This window comes from Bidens hawaiensis, unplaced genomic scaffold (assembly GCF_021521415.1).
Source record: "Bidens hawaiensis isolate Kalapana, Puna unplaced genomic scaffold, B.hawaiensis_p1.1 tig00019940_1, whole genome shotgun sequence".
In the NCBI taxonomy this organism is placed as follows: domain Eukaryota; kingdom Viridiplantae; phylum Streptophyta; class Magnoliopsida; order Asterales; family Asteraceae; genus Bidens; species Bidens hawaiensis.
The window spans coordinates 308,253-334,943 of record NW_027493030.1 but is presented as its reverse complement, the minus strand read 5'-3'; the positions used below and the strand labels follow the sequence as shown (position 1 = coordinate 334,943).

At 38.9% G+C, this 26,691-nt stretch overlaps 1 protein-coding gene across 1 annotated transcript; it reads left to right on the top strand.

Annotated features, from left to right (window-relative positions):
- Nucleotides 1-12,215: 12,215 nt before the first annotated feature.
- LOC143559596 (U-box domain-containing protein 11-like) lies at nt 12,216-15,891 on the top strand. Its single transcript, XM_077048123.1, has 4 exons — nt 12,216-12,638; nt 13,844-13,960; nt 14,059-14,385; nt 14,684-15,891. Exons 1-4 carry the CDS (start codon nt 12,348-12,350, stop codon nt 15,752-15,754), a joined length of 1,806 nt encoding a protein of 601 aa, XP_076904238.1. The 5' UTR covers nt 12,216-12,347; the 3' UTR covers nt 15,755-15,891.
- Nucleotides 15,892-26,691: the final 10,800 nt, after the last annotated feature.

Below are 26,691 nucleotides of genomic sequence, written 5' to 3'. Positions count from 1 at the left end.
TTTTATAAATATATATATCTATATATATAATTAATATATATATTTATGTTTGTTGGTTTCTTGACCAACGTTTTCTTTGAAATGCTTATTGTACGTTGGTGATGGTGATGACTGTATAGGGTCTATCTATCTATGGGTCCTGTTCCTTTATGCCCAGTCGGCTAGGTTGTACGTTGGTGATGAGTGTATAGGGGCTACTACTGGGGTTCAGCAGGGAGACCCCCTTGGGCCCCTCCTCTTTGCCTTAGCATTACACCCTCTTGTTCTTCGGGTACAAAATGACTGTAACCTCCCATTTCATGCTTGGTACTTGGATGATGGGACTATTATTGGTGGTGCCAACGAAGTCGCTAAAGCTCTAGACATTATCAGCTCGGAAGGGCCATCATTGGGGCTGCAACTTAATATTAAGAAAACCGAAGTTTTTTTGCCAGCGTGTAATGGGGTGAAAGTCAAAGATGGGCTCTTCCCTAGTGGGATTGGTAGACCAGAGAGAGGGGTAAAGCTCCTTGGAGGGGCTGTTAGTCGAGATCCCTACTTTATTAAGGAGTTGGCGAGGCGGAGAGCATCTCGTGCGGTTGATCTTATGAAACTCTTACCTTGCCTTAGGGATCCCCAGAGCGAACTCCTCCTGCTTAGGTCTTGCATGGGGGTTGCTAAGTTGCTTTTTGGGTTACGAACATGCCACCCCCATATGATGGATGATGCGGTATCCTGTTTTGATAAGGGGCTTCGAGAAGCCATCGAAGACATAGTTGTATGTGGAGGCCCGTTCTTCGAGAAACAATTAAATGAGTTAGGAGATGCGGCGTGCATGCTTGTTTGATACTAATAATATTTGAAGTATTTGTAGATTTTATAAATATATATCTATATATATAATTAATATATATATTTATGTTTGTTCGTAACATCCCGAAATTTCTAAAGTAATATTTATTATATTATTTTGTCGGGTGAAATAAACGAGTTAGTGGAACGATAATAATAATAGCAAAATACGAAGACTTAGTAGGATAATTAGATGGGATTAGATATGGACCAAAAGGAAATATGGGCCTTCGGTCCATGGGCTTAAGGGAGTATAAATACCCCCTTAACCCCCAATCCTTTCCATTCCATCCATTTATCCATCCTAATCTCTACACACTCCAAACCACACACAACCCGAACCAAGATCCAAAGGCGAGGACCCGAGCTCGTTGGTGCTAGATCGTCGTGACGAACCAAAGCAACAAGACCAGCTCGTGTTCGTAGTTCGACTCATTTACGGTACGTTTATATCGAGAACTTGTTCATTTAGGTTTGGATTAGTATAGAAATGATAGATCTGTGTTTGTATGGTAAAAACGAATCCAACAAAGCTAAACTTATTGAAAATGGATATGATTTGATGGGTTAATCGATTGATAAAAGAACCCGTAACCTATATGCCTAAATCGCACCCTTTAAACATCGATGTTAGGTCGATTTGATGATTGGGGTTTGTAGGCGCTGGTCAGACGATTCCGTGGATACCTAAATCGAGTTATTTGGTTAAGAAACGAAGATGATTAAGGGATTTAAGGACGAACAGTACCTGCAGCTGGACAACTTCGCCTGCAAGCTAAGTTCGCCTGATGAACTTCGCCTGCAAAGCTAAGTTCGCCTGATGAACTTCGCCTGCAAAGCTAAGTTCGCCTGATGACAACTTCGCCTGCAAAGCTAAGTTCGTCTAAGGTTTAACTTCGCCTAAAGCTAAGTTCGCCTAAGGTTTAACTTCGCCTAAAGCTAAGTTCGCCTAAGGTTTAACTTCGCCTAAAGTCAAGTTCGATTAGAAAATAAATTAAAAACGATAAGTAAAAGTAAGCTAATATTAGGCCACCAGATTAAATCAGACGAGTATTGATACGTGTAACTTATACAGTCAGCCGAGCTCAGTTAAATAATGGATTTACAACTATCGGAGGAAGAAGCAGAGTTCAGGTGAGTTCTAGCCCCATTTATGTGTTATGTTTTCGGGGCTGTGTGCATACTCGATATGTTTGTTAATGCGCTTATCCTAAGAGATAAGTGTATGCCTTATGTGAATGATGTGATATGTATGAATGATTGCTTGATGGTACGTGAACGATCTTCGGATATTGCATGTACTGTCAGGTTGTAACGCTATGTATAAGGTAAGTATGATATGTATGCTTATGTGTATGAACGTGATAAAGTTAATAAAAGAAGGAAATGATGGTTGTATGGTTTTATGGTTACGAAAAGGGTACCGAGCCCTAATAATACTCGAGGTATGATGTATGGTTGTATGGTAACGAAGAGGGAATCGAACCCTACTAATATTCGAGAACTAGGGAACCGAACCCTACTAATATTCGAGGAAGGAGGGTACCGAGCCCTAATAATACTCGAGGTATGATGTATGGTTGTATGGTAACGAATATGGAATCGAACCCTACTAATATTCGAGAACTAGGGAACCGAACCCTACTAATATTCGAGGAAAGAGGGTACCGAGCCCTAATAATACTCGAGGAAGGAGGGTACCGAGCCCTAATAATACTCGAGGAAGGAGGGTACCGAGCCCTAATAATACTCGAGGTATGATGTATGGTTGTATGGTAACGAAGAGGGAATCGAACCCTACTAATATTCGAGAACTAGGGAACCGAACCCTACTAATATTCGAGGAAGGAGGGTACCGAGCCCTAATAATACTCGAGGTATGATGTATGGTTGTATGGTAACGAAGAGGGAATCGAACCCTACTAATATTCGAGAACTAGGGAACCGAACCCTACTAATATTCGAGGAAAGAGGGTACCGAGCCCTAATAATACTCGAGGTATGATGTATGGTTGTATGGTAACGAAGAGGGAATCGAACCCTACTAATATTCGAGAACTAGGGAACCGAACCCTACTAATATTCGATGAAAGAGAGTACCGAGCCCTAATAATACTCGAGGAAAGAGGGTACCGAGCCCTAATAATACTCGAGGAAGGAGGGTACCGAGCCCTAATAATACTCGAGGAATGTAGGGCGTAATGCTCTTTATAACGTAAGATATGAAAGTAAGTTAATACAAAAGAAAGTATGAAAGTATGAATGAAAGAATATAAGTTTATGTGTATTGTATAGTGTATGATTAACTATAACTCACTCAGCGTAGCTGACTTTTAATATGCACGCAGGTGAGTAGAATGAGACAGCTAGCTTGAGCGGGCACATGGTGGGCGAATAGGAGACTGGCATCTGAAGACTCAAGATGTTTTAATGTAATTGGCGTTTATTTTGAAAGACAAGAATGTTTAATTGAGGCAAGTTTTGGATTGCTGTAACGTTTCATGAAAGTTTTTATATTCCGCGAAAGTTTTAATGAACTCTGATTTGTACGAACTGTGTTTATAAGTAAATCCGACGCTAAAGTAGGGCTACCGGGTTCGGGGCCTTACATTGTTGGTTTCCTTGACCAACGTTTTCTTTGAAATGCTTATTGTACGTTGGTGATGGTGATGACTGTATAGGGTCTATCTATCTATGGGTCCAGTTCCTTTATGCCCAGCCGGCTAGGTTGTACGTTGGTGATGACTGTATAGGGGCTACTACTGGGGTTCAGCAGGGAGACCCCCTTGGGCCCCTCCTCTTTGCCTTAGCATTACACCCTCTTGTTCTTCGGGTACAAAATGACTGTAACCTCCCATTTCATGCTTGGTACTTGGATGATGGGACTATTATTGGTGGTGCCAACGAAGTCGCTAAAGCTCTAGACATTATCAGCTCGGAAGGGCCATCATTAGGGCTGCAACTTAATATTAAGAAAACCGAGGTTTTTTGGCCAGCGTGTAATGAGGTGAAAGTCAAAGATGGGCTCTTCCCTAGTGGGATTGGTAGACCAGAGAGAGGGGTAAAGCTCCTTGGAGGGGCTGTTAGTCGAGATCCCTACTTTATTAAGGAGTTGGCAAGGCGGAGAGCATCTCGTGCGGTTGATCTTATGAAACTCTTACCTTGCCTTAGGGATCCCCAGAGCGAACTCCTCATGCTTAGGTCTTGCATGGGGGTTGCTAAGTTGCTTTTTGGGTTACGAACATGCCACCCCCATATGATGGATGATGCGGTATCCTGTTTTGATAAGGGGCTTCGAGAAGCCATCGAAGACATAGTTGTATGTGGAGGCCTGTTCTTTGGTGATCTTCAGTGGCGACTTGCATCTTTACCGATGCGCTTAGGGGGTTTAGGCCTTCTTTCGGCTCATGATGTTGGGGTTTACGCTTTTGTAGCGTCGAGGGCTCAGTCTTGGAAGCTACATAATCACATCTTAAGGAATAGCGGAGTTGTCGACCTGGACTCAGACTACGTGCAGGCCCTGGAACGCATAAATGGCACTCTCCCAGACTTTGACATTGGCGGTTTTTCTAATATGGACACCGCCCCACCAAAGCCTCAAAAAACTTTGGCGAATGCCCTTTTTGGCAAAATTGCTCAGAGCCTGGGAGAAGTTTTTGGATTGTCCCCCCGACAGAAGGCGGTTATTGAATGATTACAAGGTCCTCATGCCCAAGATTTTCTGACCGTTATCCCGATTGATGGCTTGGGCCAAAGCATGTCTGCGGTCGAGTATAGGGCCATTCTTAAGTACCGTTTGATGGTCCCAATGTACCCAGAAGACGAAACATGTCCGATCTGCCGTAAGGCTTGCCTGGATAAATTCGGAGAGCATGTGGTTCATTGCAAGGAGATGCCTGGGTTCAAATACCGACATGATTGGGTGCGGTACGTTCTTTGGGACATCTTAAGGCGAGCTGGGATATCAGCTAAAAAGGAAGCCCCCGTAAACTTCCTTACAGACCCCACGGAAGGGAGATCCACTCTACGACCGGCAGATTTGCTCGTCTTTGGTTGGGCCGGGGGAAAACACGCTTGTGTTGACCTCACAGGGTGTATCTCCATTAGCTGGTTTGAGGGATAATTAGTTTGTAGCTGGGAAAGCAATGAAAAGGGCTGAAACGAAGAAGGTGGAGAAACATGCTAAAGCCTGCGAAGAGAACCAACATGTTTTTGTATATTTGGCTTTTGATACCTTTGTCTCCTTGGCACCGGAAGCTATCTGTTTCCTAACCAGGGTCCAACGGGTTGTGCATAGCAATGTGTCGACTCCAAAGGGGCAGGGGTATGTCTTTAGCAGGTTAGGGTTTGCAATTCAGAAAGGGGTGGCGGCGCAGCTTGTTGCCCGCCTACCTGCTATGTTGATGTAATATCTATGTTTCTATATAATGAAAGAAGTTAAGAAAAAAAAAATATGCTTATGGGCCAATATGTCTTGAAATACAATACAAGTAAATGGGTTTGTGAATATACTTGTATTGAAGTCCAAGCAGAAAATAGGTATTAAACGTTTGCCTGATGTGCTGCGTTTGTTTTATATATATTAGAACAAATACAGTTTCTTCGTCATATAAAATTCTCATTGGTACAGTGGCTTCTCATCATTAAAACATCAAATTCGTTCTTGGCAAACTCTGCATCTAATCCGATTAATCATTTGAGGAGTACCATCAAATAGGTTAATCTGATAGTGATCACACGATTTATAGAGTAATCCAAGTTTTATATTCTTCTTCATCATGGTTCAACGGGTTCAAAATTGGATCGCAAAAAGTTAGTAATTCTCCCCCTTATACAACACTTTGTAGGTGCTAGTCTGGCAAACTAGAGACTAGCAATTAATCAGACTTAAATTTAAATTTTTGATTTTTCAAATATACGTATACAATTTTTACAACCATGCATGTCACCATTGAAACGATAATGGGTGAATGTGCACGCTCCTTCACGTGTTTACCACCGTCGTTGATCACAAAGATATTGCCTTTATCCAGCAATTCTGGATGTCTCACAAGACATGGATTTATATTTTGCTAACGAATTAAGAAAATACCGGTAAATAAAAGAAAGGTTAAAAACTTGATAAAAGTGATTTGTCTAGACTCTAGAGAACTTGGTTGGTAAGAGGCCTTGCCTTCCCTAGTGGAGATGAGGTTTGAGTGCGACTCGGGCAGCTCGACGAACATCTGGGTGAAGGGACGAATTGGGCTTTAATCCTGGGTTCGAGCCCATAAGGGGACAAGGGTACGGATTCCATCTGGTTTTCATGCATAGGGGGTAGAGTCTTATGACAGTCAAGGAGTTGACCTTGGACAAAGCCCCGAGCATAGTAGATTTACACATGAGATCCTCCGCCATTAAAAAAAACTTGATAAAGTTGGACAAAACCCCGAGCATAGTAGATTTACACATGAGATCCTCCGCCATTAAAAAAAAACTTGATAAAGTGACAAAATAATGACCATTTTCAGGTATAATATATTACACGCTTTTTATTATTTATGTAAAATTTAATGAACAATTTCCTGATGATATAGTTTTATGACTTTATCCGCTAATGTCCAGCCCAGCCCATCAAAAGTCAACTACTGAGTTAATCTCTAGGGTAGGCTCTAGTTCATGGGTTTCAGTCTCTTTGGACTTTGGATTAGCCCATTTTCAGCCTCTCAGGTTTAGCCCATTTATTTATAAAACTAATATTAAACAAGAAAATGTGAATAATTGTATGTAGAGGTGCACAAACCAAGTATATTCAAGAACCGAAATCGGATAGGAACTAATTCCGGGTATAGTCAACAAAGGTCAAAATCGGGTCGGGTATGGTTACAGGTATAGTCGGGTATTTAACCAGGTTTTCCGGGTTTTTTTTGGGTTTCGGGTTGGTCGGGTCGGGTTTTGACTGTGTAATTTCGGTTCCGGTTCCGGCGGGTCCAGGTTGGTTCCGGATACGGCTTTGGAGAGAAATCTTATACCAGGTTGTACATACAGGACGATTATGGGTCAGGTACACCTGGTCGAGTACGGAAGGGATTTCTTTTGCACCTATAGTTGTATTACACAAGTAATAACTAATAACAAAAGGAAGGTTCAAATATTATAGAAGACAAAGTGTTTTTTTATCAAACAATACAAATAAAAACTAACTTCATATCATTTGTCTACAAGTATCATTCTAAAATTTTATAACTTTATTTATAATGTATCACGGAAAATGATTCTTAATTTTTCTTTATTTATTTTTTAAGGATCCTTTATACTTATAACATACTTCGTTGTTTTATTTGTCTAACGGGGAAAAAATTGTAGTCAAATATAAGCGTTAGAGGTTCATTCGTCATGACATTATATTTTGGACTAAAAGGGATTTTTTTAAAAAAATTTCCATCATAAATCCTACATTATTATATTGCAAGGATTTAAACCCACCACATTACTTTTACAAGGAGAAATTAAACTACTAGACTAATAGTTATCCGTCATTGAAAGAATTTAAACCCATTACATACGTTTAAAAACGTAGTCTTTAGTTTATTGTTTTTCATGTCTTTAACGTATTTGGTATCATATGAAGAAAATCATCTCAGCCGCATTGAACATTTCTTAGAGGTTGAAATATTCATGATCTAGAAAGAGAATATAAATTTATAATAATAATAATAATAATAATAATAATAATAATAATACAAATAGAAAAAAATATAAGAAGACCGCCGTCTTGGATGCCATGAGTGGCTAACACGTCTAGGATATGATATCCAAGACATTCGTTAAGCTTGGGATTAAATATATACATTTTTTCCTAGTTTTCATCGTTTAATATTTTTTCTAATAGATTTTGTTTGTGGCAAAGGAAAAATACAATAATTACAAACAAAATACCAACATAGCAAAGGAATAGTGATTTAAATAAGTATGAAATACATAGTTAAGTTTTTAAATAATGTAATACTACAATAATAATTGTAATAATGATAAGTTAATAATAATAATATTAAGGAAAATTGGATTTTAATAATCCCAACTTAATGCAGTTGGCTGATAATAATCTCAACTTTGAAAGTAGTTATCACTAGTCCCAACTTTCACACTATTTATTTTCATTGGACCTCCGTTAAAAAAAACTTAACGACGTTATGTTTTTTTTTCAAATTTCTAACTGATATTTTAGGGCTTTTGATCAGAATGAGAATACGAGTCGATTGATGTAAAACTTACTTTCAAACGGTGGTTCAAACGACTAAAGGAAGCTTCAATTTCGGTGTTTAAACTTTTAATTAACAAAAATCAAGCTGTTTGAAGCGTCGTTTCGAGTTAAGTTTTACATCAATCGACTCGTATTCTCATTCCGATCAAAAGCCCTAAAATATCAGTTTGAAATTTGGAAAAAAAACATAACGTCGTTAAGTTTTTTTTAACGAATGTCCAATGAAAATAAATAGTGTGAAAGTTGAGACCAGTGACGGCTACTTTCAAAGTTGTGATTATTATCAGCCAACTGCATTAAGTTGGGATTATTAAAATCCAATTTTCCTAATATTAAAGATCTTAATAATCATTATCAAACAATTAGTACTTTTTTATAAAAAAATCTCACACTTTTTTCTAGGCTAGTTTCACTATACATCATAAATCTTTCATCGACACATATTTTCTTGTATAACCTCTCGACTGTGGGGAAACTAGACATCAAAACATCACCGATAGTCTTTACGGGCAATAATCAGTACATATGCTACTTATAAATGTGTTGTCAATGAAACTTAGTAATTAAATCATTTTCCGAGTATTCTATGATATACATTGAATTTAATTTGATTAAAGATATGTTTGCGGTTTTTTTCATATTTATTTGATTTAATAACTTGAGGTTGTGCTTTTAATGTTTTTATAGAATATCATTGTATTTTATTATAAAAAAGCAAATAAATAAATAAAAAAGATACTACAGATTATATTTGATATGAAAAATAGAAAGAAAACAAAAGTGACAACTCATCAAATCCAAAAATTAAAGCAAGAAATACTTGGCCATGAATGGAATCCACAAAAGGAAGCTTTCAAGAAAACATGAAGTAAGAAATGGAATATGATTGATTGAGTGATCCAACCGCGTCATTCCCCATAATATGTGGTGAGAAATTTTATATATTTTTGGATATATATATAACTTAATATTTCAATCCAAATTTTTGTCTCACTTTTTAAATATAATAGATATAATATTTATAAAAAAAAATTAATTATTATTTTCAAGAATATGTGTTGTTTGCCCTAAGGTAACGTATGTATGGTCGACTCAATTAATCATGTGTTAAAACGAACCTATAGCCGATTAGTTTTGATTACCAAAGGATCAATTTTTTCAATTACAGGGTTTCGGCTTGACAAATTCAGTTATTCATCAGTTTTAGCAATGTATATGCTTCATAAATATTTAAACAACGCTTCCAATATTTTTAGCGAATATAGAACACTATATATTTTATGGAATGACCAGAACTTTCATTGTACAAACATTTGTAAAATGCAAACGCTTTCATGAAAGTGAGAGAGTATCGGGTGATCGTTTCCATATTATTGTGAAATAAAACTTGTGTAGTTACGGTGAACAACATCATCTTTGAGTGTATACTCATTACTCTATATTTGTGATCTTAGTTATTAGAGAATTTTGGTTGAAAACAACAGTTAAGGTAATACAAAAAAACTCGACGTAAGATGAATTTATTAACAATAACCTGAACTATTATATATCGTGCACATGACAATCATTTCTAGCCTATAAACGAAAAAATTGTCGAAATTTACATAAGCCGTATCGATTGTGGCAAACAATATAATCTTCCTCATCTTCCTTGGATTACATACCCCTTCCAAATGCATCCACATTCGATGAATTCAACAATTGATGAATTCAAATATTGACACTTCAACACAAGTTAACATAATTTATATCGATTTTGTTGAAAATGTTATCTGTTTTGGCTTTGCACAATCATGAACCAAGTTGACCATTCAATCAATGAGTTGGAGTTGTACATTGTGATAAGAAGCTTGTACCAATAATATTTTAACGGTTTAACAACAATTGGCTCCCATTGATTCACCTTCATGGAAACTTTCTTGTGACAGGAAATAATAGACATCTTACACAATTTTAAATAAATTCAATCCAAACCGTGTAATTGTATAAACACAAGTATTATATTATTTGGCGTCTAAACTACCAGCTTTAAGATCATGTTATAGCTACATAGCATTATCCGATTTCACATCATAAACGTCCGTCTAAAATATACCTAGACGATCGTTTTAATCAAAAAATAGTCAAACTTTGAAATCATTGGTCAGAATAGCCGTTTGAACAATATCTAACCAGTCGTTTCAATCATAAATGGTCAAACCTTGAAAATATTTTGTCAAAATAACTGTTCAACCTGGTGGCTGTTTGAAATGGTTTGGGGCTATATGTCAAACGATGTGTGTATAGTTGGCCTCTTATTATTGTGAGTATAAAACCGCGAGAACAATACAAAATACATGATATTAAGGGTGATAATTTTTTATACGACACAAAAATAAATAGTTTTTGTTTATATGTTTCTAGACCGTTTAAAATGTTAATTTTGTTTGAATTGACATGTTTAACATGTTTGCTTAAACATGCAATCCGCCAACTTGCTTAGTTAAACAGGCCTCTACGTATTTTAACCCATTTATAACCAAATTAACCCATTTTTACAAAGTCACCAACCTGTTTGACTTGTTTAAATAAATAAGTTAAACAAATCATGTTTAAATCACAAAAATTTAAGCAAACAACTTAAGGTCAATGTTTGAAATGAATCATTTAACCTGTCAACCCGTTAACCCGAAACAACATACTAACAGAATACACAAGCACAGGTGGCTTCGTATAGAACCAATGAAAGGATCCACCCAATAATTGCATACAAATTCACCGTTACATTCCCCCCACATATTATTATTATTATTATTATTATTATTATTATTATTATTATTATTATTATTATTATTATTATTCTTCCTCTTTACAACTGTCTTCTTCTCTTTCTATATACTCATTCAATTACACACAACACATATACACAACAACAATAATAGGCATGGGATCCTCCCACATCACCATGGATCCTCATACACCATTTTTTGTCCTATACGGCTTGTATAGGGCTATACGGTCGTATAGGACCTTAATCGTGTCAGATTGTGTCTGAGGTTGTCGGCCATCGTTTATAGTGTCTCGTATAGGCATATACGGGTCGTATAGGCCTATACGGCCGTATAGGTACTTTTTTTTAAAAAGAATTTGATGACCGTATAAGCCTATACGACCGTATAGGTACTTTTTTTTTTAAAAAAAATTGATGACCACATAAACAATATATGTGATTTATACGAGTCGTATTTGACTCGTTTATTTTAACGGGCTTAAATTTCGTTTTGATTAAAAGCCTTTACATTAAACCAAAAACATTTTTTTACTCCATTTTATTTAAGATGAATGGAGATATCATATGTAACTTTTAATTGTTTTCCTTTCTCTAAATTTTACATTTCACTAATTTATCTAAGGGTTAAAGAAAACACTTTGTTACTACCTGGATCAAATAAATTAAAACATAAGAATGCTAAATAATTTAAGATAAATGGAGATATCATTTGTAACTTTTAAATACGAAGATAAACAACAAACAAAAATAAACATGTGAAATAGAGTAATAATAGTGTGCCACCCAAAATACACATATAACTTCTAAACACATGGTCCACATAGATAAAAGTAACCAGTTCATCTAAAATACATCTAGTTTTAAACGTGGTCTACATACATAAAGTTCATAATAGTGCACATCAACACATAATGAAGATAAAATAGCACTATACGGCTCGTATAGGCCCGTATAGTCGTTTTCCGACAGCGATTAAGGCTGTATTAATGTTTCTGCAAATGTTTTCTATACGGTCGTATAGCCCTATACGATCGTATAGCTTTTATTTATATACGGTCGTATAGCCCTATACGGCCGTATAGCTTTTATGGTATTGTCAGAGGGCTATACGAGCCATTTAATGCCTATATGGCCGTATAGGCCTATACGATCGTATAGGTTGCAAAAAGCTGTTTTTTTGTCCCATTGTCAGGCATGCGTACCCTATACGACCGTATAGGCCTATACGAGCCGTATATGCATGTGAGGGTGGTGTGGGAGGGTCACATCCCCAATAATAATAATATTATTATTATTATTATTATTATTATTATTATTAATTCTTCATCCCACCGAGATTCTCGCCATAATTGATTTAATTTCTCAAACATATTTTATTTCAATTTCATTTATTCAATTTTAAACAATTAAAATCCTTCCCATAAATAATAAATACCCATTTCTTCAATTTCACTCACAGTGGTTTAACATCAAAACTCTGTGACGTGTCACACACTACCACCAATGGCCGGCGTTGATCCCACCACCGCCGCCGCCGTCCACTCACTCCTCCGCCTCGTCCGCGACGTCGGCCGGACCTCCGGCACCGGATTCTCCGGCGAGTTCAAGAAAGACTGCACTGACTTGTCTAGACGAGTAACATTATTGTCGCATTTATTAGAGGAAATTAGAGATTTTAAAGGCGATGTGAAAGTATTGAATTCGTTGAATTGGGTATCGGAATTGATGATTGGGATTCAAGCTGCTAAGAAGCTGCTGATCATTGCCGGAAATTTTGATCGTAATGTTTCTCCGGTGAGTTCTTCGGGTTTTGGGTTTTTCGGGTTTTAATGTTATTATAATTTAGAGTTGAAACCCGAGTTCTTTGGGTTTTGGGTTTTTCGGGTTTTAAAGTTATTGTAATTTTGAATTGAAACCCGGCCCGAATCTCTGACGGGTTTTTTGGGTTCAGGTTTTTTCGGGTCGGGCTAGTATTTAAGAAAAGAAATGGGGAAAATTGAAAAAGTTACTATCTTTCGTGTTCGGGTTTTTGCGGGTTTTGTTAGTATCCAAGAACAGAAATGGGGAAAATTGAAAAAGTTACGATTTTTTCGGGTTCGGGTTTTTTCGGGTTGTGTTAGTATCATAGAAAAAAATGGGAAATTGAAAAGGTTACGATTTTTTGGGTCGGGTTACTATCCAAGAAAAGAAAAATTGAAAAAGTTATGCCGCTAATCATTTTTCACTCGTAACGTGAATAATTAAATAATTTGAAAAAGTTACGAATTTTTCGGGTTATGTTACTATCCAAGAAAAGAAAATTTCAAAAAGTTATGCTGCTAATCATTTTTCACTCCTAATGTAAATAATTAGATAATAAATTTATTGAATGTGAAAATGAGTAAAATTTAATACAGTTAAAATAAAATAAGTATTATAATTGCTAGATATAACATGAACATACATAAAAAAATATAATAAAACAAATTTGTCCATATGGTTTTCATGTTAAAACCTGGGTTTTTTCAGGTTGGGTTAATCGGGTTTTGAGTATTCAACAAAACATAAAATAAAAAAATAAAATTAAAAAAAAAGCTAAAATGCTAAAATTAACGTGATCCGAGAAAGAGTAGAATTTAACAAAGTTCAACGATAAAACGTGATCCTTCATTTTCTTCTTGATTTTCATTGCTATATTAAGAATAAGTCAAAAAAAATAAGTATTGGAATTGTTAGATATTACATGAACAAATGTTAAAAAAAATAAAAAATAAGCGAACTATCGATGTAGCCTATACTTAATATCAAGTTTTTTAAAAAGAAACTTTGTTCAGGTTTTTCAGGTTGACCCGAAACCTAGAAATTTGTTCAGTTTTTTAAAACGAGCTGTCTAATTTGAAATGTGCTCATATTTGAAAGTCGATTCGTTTAACATTTAGCCTGAATTTTTCGTTAAATTTAGCGGATGATCATCAAATTTGTTGTTTAAAGTCTAAATTTATTTATTAATTTAATTATAGGATGAAGCAGCCATGAAAATTGAATTACAATTTCATAGTGTAACATTGAATTTGGAAAAGGCACTAGCAAAGTTACCATATGATCAGTTTGACATCTCAGAAGAAGTTCAAGAACAAGTAAGAACATTATTATTATTATTATTATTATTATTATTATTATTATTATTATTATTATTCCAATTTGTTCAAATAATCATATTAAATCTTGATTTTAGGTTGACTTGGTAAGAGGTCAACTAAGAAGAGCAAGAGAAAGATACAACAAACCGCTAACTACAACCTCGGACGAAGATCTGCAGCCTGCAGAAACAGCCATTGATATTAACCATCAAGAAGCTGAAACGAAGGTGGAAACCGGATCAAAAGATAATCTTTTAAACGGGATTAGTCAAATGGACACGGTTTATCAGCTGGAGACTTCAAAGACATCATCTTTATTAGATGAAAACAAGAAACCGGATGCTCCTATGATTCCTGCTGACTTTCTTTGCCCGATTTCGTTAGAACTAATGCGCGATCCGGTCATTGTCTCCACAGGACAGGTAGATTGATTACAGTCGGTTAAATCAAGTTCATATTGTTTTTATGATCTTTAATAGGGTAGGTTACTCAATAATAATCAACTTTCCCGACTGTCGAATTTTATCTTTTTTAAATGTTAAAAAGTTTCAAACTTAAGCGTGACAAATGAAACATATATGACACTTAATAGTAATCAAGATTCATATACGTTTCATTTGCCTCGCTTAATTTGTTTCAAAAAACAAACGTATATAAAGAAAACACGCAGTTTTGAAAACTCGATTACTAGTTGTTTATAAGTTTTATACTTTCTTGCAGACTTATGAAAGATCATACATTCAAAGATGGATCGACTGCGGTAACACAACATGTCCAAAAACACAACAAAAGCTTCAAAACATCACTCTAACACCTAACTATGTATTAAGAAGCTTAATCACACAATGGTGTGTTAACAACAACATGGAGCAACCAAACTCACTAACAAACCGAAGGCTAAAACGTAGCGACGGGTCGTTTCGTGACGTAACCGAGGACATAGAAGCCATCGAGAAACTCATCCAAAACCTCTCGAGCCACTCAATCGAAGACCGAAGGTCAGCATTGACCGAAATCCGCTCGTTATCAAAACGAAGCACGGATAACCGTATTCTCCTAGCGGAAGCCGGCGCCATCCCGATTCTCGTCGGGTTATTAACTTCCGAAGATGTTCTCACGCAGGAGAACGCGGTCACTTCGATATTAAACCTTTCGATATACGAAAACAACAAAGGGTTAATAATGTTAGCGAATGTCGTACCGTCGATCGTACATTTGTTAAGAGTCGGAACAACCGAGACTCGAGAGAATGCAGCCGCAACGCTTTTCAGTTTATCGCTCGCTAACGAGAATAAGATATTAATCGGTGCGTCCGGGGCAATTCCTGAGCTCGTGAATCTTCTCGAACACGGGACTAACCGAGGTAAAAAAGACGCTGCAACCGCTTTGTTTAACCTTTGCATATATCAAGGGAACAAAGGACGAGCTGTGCGGGCGGGAATCATACCCGTGCTTCTTAAAATGCTGACCGATACAAGTGGCTGTATGGTTGACGAATCGTTAACTATTCTTTCAATCCTTGCAAGTCATCAAGAAGCTAAAGCTGCGATCGTTAAAGCCAGCACGATACCGGTTCTGATCGATCTTACACGAACCGGGCCGCCAAGGAATAAAGAAAACGCGACGTCGATCTTGCTTTCGTTGTGTAAAAGGGATAAGGATAATCTTGATTGTATTAGCAGGCTCGGTGCGGTTATCCCGTTAATGGAACTGAGTAAAAACGGGTCGGAACGGGCTAAGCGAAAGGCGAAGTCGTTGCTGGAACATCTGCAAAGGTTTCAACAAGCTTGAAAGGTGGAAATAATGATTCAATGACTTGCTAATTTGTTCATTAATCTGATTCTTGATTTCTGTTAAGGTTTTTGTTATATGAGGTCTTAAGCATCATGAAACAAGATTCATGGCAGGCTTTGTTTGTTTGTTTTTGTTTTTTTTTGTGTTTGCAAAATGATTCATTTGATACTGTTAATTGTTTGTTTGACATCATATTTGGATTGGGAATAACATGTGTGAAGAAAAAAATTTGTGACTGTTTTTTGATCATTGGAATTGATTTTGAAAATTGTATAATTCACTATTGTATTATTGTGAATCCATGGATTTATAAAAATAATTTGTAGTATATTACTTATTTCTTCAAGTTGAGCGTTCTTTAACCTTAACGTCGCGCGTGAGTTTTATCATGAATCGTTTCCTAAGATATAATGAAACAATGTATGTAGAATCCCTTGTAATTAGTGGCGGATTCAGAAATTTTTTTTCGGGGGTGCACTGTTTTTAGATGTTTCGTTTTCAGAGAGTTGGATATAAAAAATTCGAGTTGGTTCGACAATTAAAAGGTGTTAAAAATATTAGAAGTCTAGAAACAAAAATAATAAGAACAAACCAATAAATTAATGAATAAGAAATTGAACCTGCGATCAATTGATAAAAATGACATTTACGCTGTTTTATTTAGCGCTATTACAAATGTCTCATGTAAGAAAATGACAGCAGCTTTGGGTTATTGTTTGAAACTCTACAAACACTAAGACCTCCCATAGACCATATTAAAAATAAAAATAAAACCAAAGTAGTACAAGAATCAAACATGGAACATCCCATTGTACAACCAATGCCTTGGCCATTCCACCACTTTTCTAATTTGGTTATGAGGTGCACTCTAATTTTATAAGGGGACGCACTTTATATTTTATATATAGCATTACACTATAATTAAGAAACTCGGGGGGTTCCCGTGCACCCCCACCATTCAACGTAAATCCGCCCCTGCATGTAATCAGTGTTTTAAAAATCGCTAGTCAGGCGGTGGGGTGGGGACTAACGGTTAATCGAGATTTATTGAGATTAGTCGGGATTAATCGGATCGGACTTTAATGTATTTTTTTTCAGTTTATATAAACACACACACATTTTTATGTGTAATTTTCAGTTTTATACATACACAAACATATTTTGGCCGGAAATTGACTGGAATCTTGCGGTAAACCATTGGTTTTTGCTGGAATCTTCTGGAAACCGTTGATTTTGATTGGAATCTCGCCGGAAATCAATGACTTTGGTTGGAATGTTGCCGGAAACCGCTAATTTTGGTCGTATTTGACCGTTGACCGATTAATTGGCCAACTAGCCCAAAATTAATCAGTGAAGTGAGGATTAGCGATTAATCGGGGATTAATCGGTGCCTAGACGAGATTGTTGCAACACTGCATGCAAGTGATGTACCGCACGAGGAGAAACCATCATATGTATGAAAAGTTGAAAAACTATAACTATCGTGTTCCTTCGTGTAAATTGAACACTTTTCCAGTAGCTCTATGTATATGTGGTGGTTTGTTGTTGCGGATAAAAAATGGGTGTTTTATAGGTTTGTTTGGAAGCTACTATGCATATGTGATGGTTTGTTGTTGCGGATAAAGAAATGAGTGTTTTATAGGTTTGTTTGGAATTTGATGTGAAGCAGATGCGGCAGTTTGTTGTTGCGGAAGCTCTAACGATAACTATAAAGTATATGCATAGGGATCATTTTCCTACGACGACTAATTACACACTCGTGTACATGAGTCGCGATTCCAAGTAATGTTAACTGGTAGCTACTTTCGTGCTACATATTAATATTATCATGTCATCGAGGAAAATTTATATTCGTCCTAGTATCGAAATTGTTCATGAATCTAAAAATTAGACAAGTATACATGACCATTTATTAAACGTGGTTTCCTAGCTATTTCTAAAATCAAACTTCATGTTCATACAAATAATGGAAATAAATATAAGTGCCATTTATCATATAAGACACTTTTGAGGTCATATTCTTTAAGCTCTTAGTCAAGAATCAATATTCAGATTTAAGTCAAGTCATGTTATGAATTCGTGCGTTTGAGATTTTGGGTTTGGCCCGGTCAAAGCGCTTGGTTATATAAATAAAGGTTACTATTTTACTTGTGTAGTTCTACGCTTTTGGTCGTATTATAACGACGGAGGTGTAATTACGAAAATATAGTTGCATATTTATCTGTTTAACCTGACTTATAAAACCGTATGAGATAGCTAAAAATAATGAAACGTTCGTGTATTGATCGACTAAAACCTAGATTGGAAGCTAAGCTACGCTAATAAAGGAAACAAAATAATGTTAAGAAAAAAATGAAATATTCCTTTACTCCCCTCAAGTTGGAGCATGTATATCGATTTCGAATGCCAAACTTGATAAATAAACTCCTTAGGTTATGAACTTATGATCCAAGGGGCTTAGTGAACAGGTGCGCTATATATTTGTAGTTTTGAGCCAATTTTCATTCAAGTATCTTCTCGAAAACTGAAACTTCAACTGTGACTTCTGCCCCGATCCGACCCGACCCAGGTACCCGTTTCTCTGATCCGATCTCTTTCTTTTATGATTTAATATTTATTTATACTTATATTTTACTTTTAATAATAATAATATATTTTCCTTCCCGCCTCTTTCTCTCTCTTTCTTTCCGCCGTCCCGTCCCTCTTCTTCTCTCTTTCCGCCTTCTTTTCCCTCTTGTCGCCGTCCCGCCCTTAAGCCTTGTTTCCCTCTTTTTCTTCTAACTCTTTGCTTGTCCTTTGTTCCTTTCCGCCTAAGGTTGTCTGCGCAGCTCCACGCGCCAGACTCCTTGCAAGGAAGCCTGCGTGAAGACCACCTGTTACTGCGATACGCGAGACGAACTGTCCCCGCAGCGCGCTAAGGATTTTAGTTCTTCCCGCGGCGCGCTATGGATACCGTTCTTCCCGCGACGCGCTAAGGAATATAGTTCTTCTCGCGACGCGCTTAGAATTGAAGTTCTTCCCGCGGCGCGCTTAGAAATGTAGTTCTTCCCGCGACGCGTTAAGGTTGGTTCTGTCTGCCTTCGCGCTCGCGCACCTTTGCCTTCGCGCTCGAAGCTTTCTCGCGCTGTCTTGTGTCCTTTCTTCTGTTTTAACTTGCTGTTTATTTTTGTGTTGTCTTATCTCCTGTACTGTTGACCTAATCTGCTTTATGTCTGAAAAGTTACTTTCGGCGCAGCATGCGCACCAACCCCATTGGTTGGCAGAAAAAGTGACTGACATGATCTTTTGAGATCTGCTTTTTCCATGCTTGACCAGTACCTTTATCTGACCCGCCCATGCCTGTTTACTGTTCCCTGTCAGCTTTCTCTTGTCCCCTGCAGCTGCCATATCTTTTGATATCTTTTGCTTTTGGAATCTTTTGCTTTTTGAGATCTTTTTTCCCCTTTTCTAGGGATTGTGTTCCCTAGGGTTTCTCTATAAATAATAATATTATTTTTCCTAACACATCACACACAAACACTTAATCTCTCTTGTTCTCTCTTGCTCCTTGCTCTCTCTGCCGTCTTCCTCTCTGCCTCCGTCTTCCTCCCTGTTCTGCCCTGCTTTTCCGGTAATATATATTATATATAATAATTTACTTATTAATTATGCTAACTTATAATCAAGACTTAAAACAAATCATTAAAACAATAATCTTATTTATAGGTTAACTTGTGCTTGTTTAAAGTTGGTTCTTGCTTTATCTTACACCGCATCGTTTATCAAGTGAGTAATCTCGTACCTAATCCCTTTTTGCTTTTAATGTTTTGGGATGTTCATGTGTTCATACAAACTTAGAGTCTTAAACTGTTTATGAACTTTAGTCGCGCAGTATCCCATGTGTTGAGGACGTAGACTTGGCTGTTTATTTGTATGTGTGGATCATTAACCGTCTTGTCGGTCTATTCCGCAGTTCTCATGGTACCATTAGATGAACACGGGAGAACTATCGTTTATGATTTTCTCTTTTGTTTACACATGCACAGTTTGTCTTGTTTGTGAGCTCAATTGTGAGCACTGGCAGTCTATGAATCTTAGAGTTGGTCCCGATCAGATTACACCCTTGTTGAAAACCAGACATACACATGTTGCGCGCAGATTTATTGTTATCTGTGTATTGTATTAAACTTGATTTCTCACCAACACGCAAGTGTTTGACGTTTATTTTAACACATGTTCAGGTTTGCTGTAGCTGTTTTTGGAGCTTGTGGACACATAGGACGTTTTTACTTTTGGACCTAGATTAAAATGCATTAAGACAAGTTATTGCTGTTCGAATATTATGATTTATAATATATTGATTTATGTTGATTTATGTTATCTTCTGTCTACTTTGCGCGTGCGCGAATGAATGTATTTATTAAATATTGACACCCAGTAGTGTCACGAGTAATGAAACAATATGTGGTGCCCCGATGTATAATCCGCCTTTGGTCGGGGTGTTACAGATTGGTATCAGAGCTCCGTGACTTTAGGATAGGTGGTTAGACGTAACGGCCTAGAATACCTAAGAGTCCCTTCTCGCGCATGAGAGAAATCTCATGTTTGCGCGCTTATTGTTAATTACTCGTTATTTATGAATATGCTCGCGTTTGCGCAGTATATGATTTTATGTTTTATTCCGCGATATTTCGATTTTTGTTGAATTTCGATTTTTATTGATTTTACTTACATATTCGTTTGTTGGATTTGAAAATCCGAAAAGTCATGGTGATACATGAATAGTTGATTTTCAATTTCCATTTACGATTATGTTCTGAGGTTGGAGACTTGAAAAGTCATGGTGATACATAAATTGTCAACCTCCAATACTCATTTTCTTGTATATTTTATATTGAAGATTGAAAAGTCATGGTGATACATGAATCGTCAATCTCCAATACTCGTTTGCTCGTATATTTTAAATTGGGAATTCGGAAAGTCATGGTGATACATGAATTGTCGATTCTTGATTCGAATTTGTTACCTTTATTAAGTCTGCATTTAGGGTCATTTATTTTACTTTAACTTTTGACAGTAACTGACTCCGCAAAAACCAAACTTTTCAAGGTTATACTTTGCGCCAAAACCAAGATATTAACTAAAATTAAAACTTTTATAGAATGCCTCCGCTATCAGCTCGCCATCTCAAGAAGAAAGAAGCCGCGCGCAGACGTTCGCTGCAACGTTCCCAGGAAATGGCCACCGCAATAGCCCAAGCTTTGAGCCAAAACAATACCAACACCTCCGGTTACAACATTAAATCCTTCAACGCGGGTAACCCTCCAAAGTTCACAGGTCTTGAAGGAGCCACCGTGATGCTCCAGTGGTTTGAGAAAATAGAAAACACTTTCCTCCACACCCAATGCCCCTCAGACAGACGAACCCTGTATGCTTCCAGTGTCCTGGAATCTAGAGCGCTTACATGGTGGAATGGAGTAGCTCATGCGCGTGGCGCAGAAGCTGTTTCTAGCATGACATGGGAGGAATTCAAGGAAATTCTGACGCGAGAATTCTGCCCTCCCAACGAAGTTAAGCGCCTGGAGGAAGAATTTTGGAATCTTAAGCAGTACAGTGGCGAAGCGCGCGAGTACGCGACGCGCTTCCATGAACTAAGCCTGCTTGTCCCTCACCTTGTTACCCCTTCCCGCCGAGCCATCGAGAAATTCCTTGGGGGTCTCCCCATGGAAATTCAAGATTCTGTATGGGCCAGAAACCCAGTAACCCTCTCTGACGCCATCGAGTTGGCCGCTGTGCTCAGCGACAACCATGTCAGAGCAGGAACCCTGTTCCTGCGGGGAACTGAAAAGACCAAACTCACCAAGACTGTCCCTGAACCAACAGAAACCAAACCTGAACCCTCAAACCATAACCAGAAACGTAGGCGCAGACAAGCTTACGCGCTTACCAACCCGCCCATTGTCCAGCAACCCACCTACCAACCCCTAGTACACACTCTTAACCCACTGTCAACCTACCCAACTCCCCCTATAGTCCACAACTATGCCTTAACCAATCCAGCACTCCCTGCCCCGCCAACTAAGAAACCTTACACAGGAAACCACCCCTTCTGCCCAACCTGTAGACTTCACCACCCACCTCAAGTCCCATGTCGACTTTGTAACCGATGTGGCCGCGCTGGTCACCTTACAGAAAACTGTAGAGTCCTTCCCGCCAATCCAATTGCGCCAACACCACCAGTCTACCCGCAGAACCCACAACCAACCTACCCTAACCCACGACCCAGGTCGTGCTATAACTGCGGTGATCCCAGTCATTTCCGGAACGCATGCCCGAGACTACAAGTTCAGATTACGCAAGCGAATCCGGTGAACCAGATTTCGAACCAAGTGACACGCGGACGAGCTTTTAACATAACCGCGCACCAAGCGCAAGCGAATAATGACGTAGTTAATGGTACATTTTTGCTTAACGGATTTTATGCTTCTGTACTTTTTGATACTGGCGCCGATCAAAGTTTTATCTCTCGCGCCTTCGAGCAGAAGCTTGCGCGACCGCGCGATAACTTAAAAGAAGATTTTTCAGTTGAATTGGCTAATGGCGAAACTGTTTTAATTAACTCGGTGATTAAAGATTGCACGCTTAACCTTAACGAAAACGATTTTCTGATTGACCTCATCCCCATGCCTCTTGGAAGCTTTGATGTTATCATTGGTATGGACTGGCTTTCGCATAATCGCGCCGAAGTTATTTGCGCCAAGAAGTTGATTCGCATTCCTCGAGAAAATGGTGATCTTCATATCTACGGCGAAAAACCCTCCCGCGGTCTTAAACTTATGTCTTGCGCCGAAGCCCGAAGGCTCATGCGGAAAAGGTGTATTGCATTCTTAGCACATGTGGTTAAACCTGCTGAAGAGAAGAAGCTTCGCGATATCCCTGTTGTGCGTGATTTCCCTGAAGTTTTTCCTGATGATCTTCCTGGTATCCCTCCCGCTCGTGAAGTCGAGTTCCGTATTGATCTTGTCCCTGGTGCTTCCCCCGTGGCTAAATCTCCTTACCGTCTTGCGCCCGCTGAGATGCAAGAATTGGCAAGCCAACTTCAAGAGTTGACCGCTAAAGGATTCATCCGCCCTAGCTCTTCGCCCTGGGGTGCTCCGGTGTTGTTCGTTAAAAAGAAAGATGGATCGTTTCGCATGTGTATTGATTACCGCGAGTTGAACAAACTCACCATTAAAAACCGGTATCCCTTACCGCGTATTGACGACCTCTTTGATCAACTCCAAGGTGCCTCATGTTTCTCGAAGATTGATCTCCGCTCTGGCTATCACCAGTTGCGCATCCGCGATGAAGATGTTCCCAAGACTGCTTTTCGAACTCGTTATGGCCATTTTGAATTCTTGGTCATGTCCTTCGGTTTAACCAACGCACCCGCCGTTTTCATGGATCTAATAAATCGGGTGTGTAGGCCTTTCTTGGATAAATTCGTGATTGTGTTTATCGATGACGTTCTGATTTATTCTAAGACCAAGGCCGAGCATGAGCAACATCTCCGATTGGTATTGCAAAAGCTTAGAGCCGAGCAGCTCTTTGCCAAGCTCTCCAAGTGTGAATTCTGGTCTGATGAAGTACAGTTTCTTGGTCATGTTGTAAACAAGATGGGTATTCATGTCGACCCATCCAAGATTGAAGCAATCAAGAACTGGTTGACGCCATCTACTCCTTCTGAGATCCGTTCCTTTCTGGGCTTAGCTGGTTACTACCGGCGATTCATTTCGAACTTCTCAAAGATCGCTTTGCCTTTAACAGCTCTAACGCACAAAGGTAAACCGTATATTTGGGGCTCGAAGCAAGAAGAAGCCTTTCCAACGCTCAAGCGTTTGTTGTGTGAAGCTCCTGTCCTTGCGCTACCTGAGGGTAATGATGATTTTGTCGTGTACTGCGATGCCTCCAACCAAGGTCTCGGTTGTGTTCTTATGCAACGAGGCAAGGTTATCGCTTACGCATCAAGGCAACTTAAGGTTCATGAAAAGAATTATACAACTCACGATCTCGAACTTGGTGCAGTTGTTTTTGCCTTGAAGATCTGGAGACACTACCTTTATGGTACTAAGTGTATCCTTTACACTGACCATAAAAGCCTTCAGCATATCTTTGATCAAAAGGAACTCAACATGAGGCAACGCCGATGGAACGAACTCATCAGCGATTACGATTGTGAGATCCGGTATCATCCTGGTAAGGCTAATGTGGTAGCCGATGCGCTCAGCCGAAAACCCTGCCAGCTTAACTGTATTTTACCGCGCACGCAGCTTCACTTCGCGCCGATCCAAAGCAACCTTGAATCGCGTATTCGTGACGCGCAGCACGCATCCATCAGTAATGGTAACCTTCGCGCCGAGTTAGCGTGTGGCGCGGAAGCGCATTTTGTGCCCAATCTGAGTGGGATTCTCTGCTATCTTAATCGCATCTGGATTCCCTTTGATGAGAATCTTCGCGCTGATATCCTGAGTGAAGCGCACAAATCTCGGTATTCTATTCATCCTGGCGCTGATAAGATGTACAAGGATTTGCGCATTACTTATTGGTGGCCCGGCATGAAAAAGGATATTGCTGTGTTCGTAGCTAAATGCCTGACTTGTTCTAAAGTAAAAGCTGAACATCAACGCCCATCTGGTTTGCTCGAACAACCAGAAATTCCTACATGGAAATGGGAAAGTATAGCGATGGACTTTATTACCAAGTTATCTTTGACAGCAAGCAAACATGATAGCATTTGGGTAATAGTGGATCGTTTGACTAAGTCTGCTCACTTTCTGCCCATTCGTGAAAACTACCGTGTTGAGCAGCTCGCGCAGCTTTATGTCAAGGAAATTGTCTGCCGTCATGGTACTCCTTTGAGCATCATATCCGATCGCGATGGCCGTTTTATATCCCGCTTTTGGAAATCTCTCCAATCTGCGCTAGGAACTCACTTGGACATGAGTACGGCATATCATCCTCAGACTGACGGTCAGTCTGAGCGAACTATTCAAACTCTTGAGGATATGCTCCGATCTTGTGTTCTTGATTTTGGAGGTAATTGGGATTCACACCTGCCTTTGATTGAGTTCTCTTATAATAACAGCTATCATTCCAGTATCGGTATGGCCCCATTTGAAGCACTTTACGGTCGTAAGTGCCGCTCCCCGATCTGTTGGAGCGAAGTGGGTGAAACTCAAATCACAGGACCCGAACTTGTTCAAGAGACAACCGATAAAATCGCCAAGATCCGTGATCATCTGCTGACTGCCAGAAGCCGACAGAAGAGTTACGCAGATCGTAGGCGGAAGCCTCTCGAATTTCAAGTTGGTGATCTTGTTCTCCTCAAAGTGTCGCCTAGGAAAGGTGTTGTCCGCTTTGGGAAGAAAGGTAAGCTTGCTCCTCGATATGTGGACCATTTAAGATTCTCGCGCGTGTAGGAAAAGTTGCCTACAGACTTGACCTGCCGCCCGCGCTCAGTAATGTGCATCCAACGTTCCATGTATCCAATCTCAAGAAGTGTTTAGCTGACGAGAACCTTCACATTCCACTTGATGAAGTTCAAGTTGATGAATCCATGCATTTCGTTAAGAAGCCTGCTGAGATTATGGATCGCGAGGTTAAGCAAACCAAGCGCAGTCGCATCCCTATCGTGAAAGTTCGTTGGGAGTCCAAGCGCGGAGCCGAGTTTACATGGGAAAGGGAAGATCAAATGAAGATCAAGTACCCGCGCCTGTTCTCTGCGCAACCTACTTCGAGATAAATTTCGGGACGAAATTTCTTAAAGTAGGGGAGACTGTGACATCTGCCCCGATCCGACCCGACCCAGGTACCCGTTTCTCTGATCCGATCTATTTCTTTTATGATTTAATATTTATTTATACTTATATTTTACTTTTAATAATAATAATAATATATTTTCCTTCCCGCCTCTTTCTCTCTCTTTCTTTCCGCCGTCCCGTCCCTCTTCTTCTCTCTTTCCGCCTTCTTTTCCCTCTTGTCGCCGTCCCGCCCTTAAGCCTTGTTTCCCTCTTTTTCTTCTAACTCTTTGCTTGTCCTTTGTTCCTTTCCGCCTAAGGTTGTCTGCGCAGCTCCACGCGCCAGACTCCTTGCAAGGAAGCCTGCGTGAAGACCACCTGTTACTGCGATACGCGAGACGAACTGTCCCCGCAGCGCGCTAAGGATTTTAGTTCTTCCCGCGGCGCGCTATGGATACCGTTCTTCCCGCGACGCGCTAAGGAATATAGTTCTTCTCGCGACGCGCTTAGAATTGAAGTTCTTCCCGCGGCGCGCTTAGAAATGTAGTTCTTCCCGCGACGCGTTAAGGTTGGTTCTGTCTGCCTTCGCGCTCGCGCACCTTTGCCTTCGCGCTCGAAGCTTTCTCGTGCTGTCTTGTGTCCTTTCTTCTGTTTTAACTTGCTGTTTATTTTTGTGTTGTCTTATCTCCTGTACTGTTGACCTAATCTGCTTTATGTCTGAAAAGTTACTTTCGGCGCAGCATGCGCACCAACCCCATTGGTTGGCAGAAAAAGTGACTGACATGATCTTTTGAGATCTGCTTTTTCCATGCTTGACCAGTACCTTTATCTGACCCGCCCATGCCTGTTTACTGTTCCCTGTCAGCTTTCTCTTGTCCCCTGCAGCTGCCATATCTTTTGATATCTTTTGCTTTTGGAATCTTTTGCTTTTTGAGATCTTTTTTCCCCTTTTCTAGGGATTGTGTTCCCTAGGGTTTCTCTATAAATAATAATATTATTTTTCCTAACACATCACACACAAACACTTAATCTCTCCTGTTCTCTCTTGCTCCTTGCTCTCTCTGCCGTCTTCCTCTCTGCCTCCGTCTTCCTCCCTGTTCTGCCCTGCTTTTCCGGTAATATATATTATATATAATAATTTACTTATTAATTATGCTAACTTATAATCAAGACTTAAAA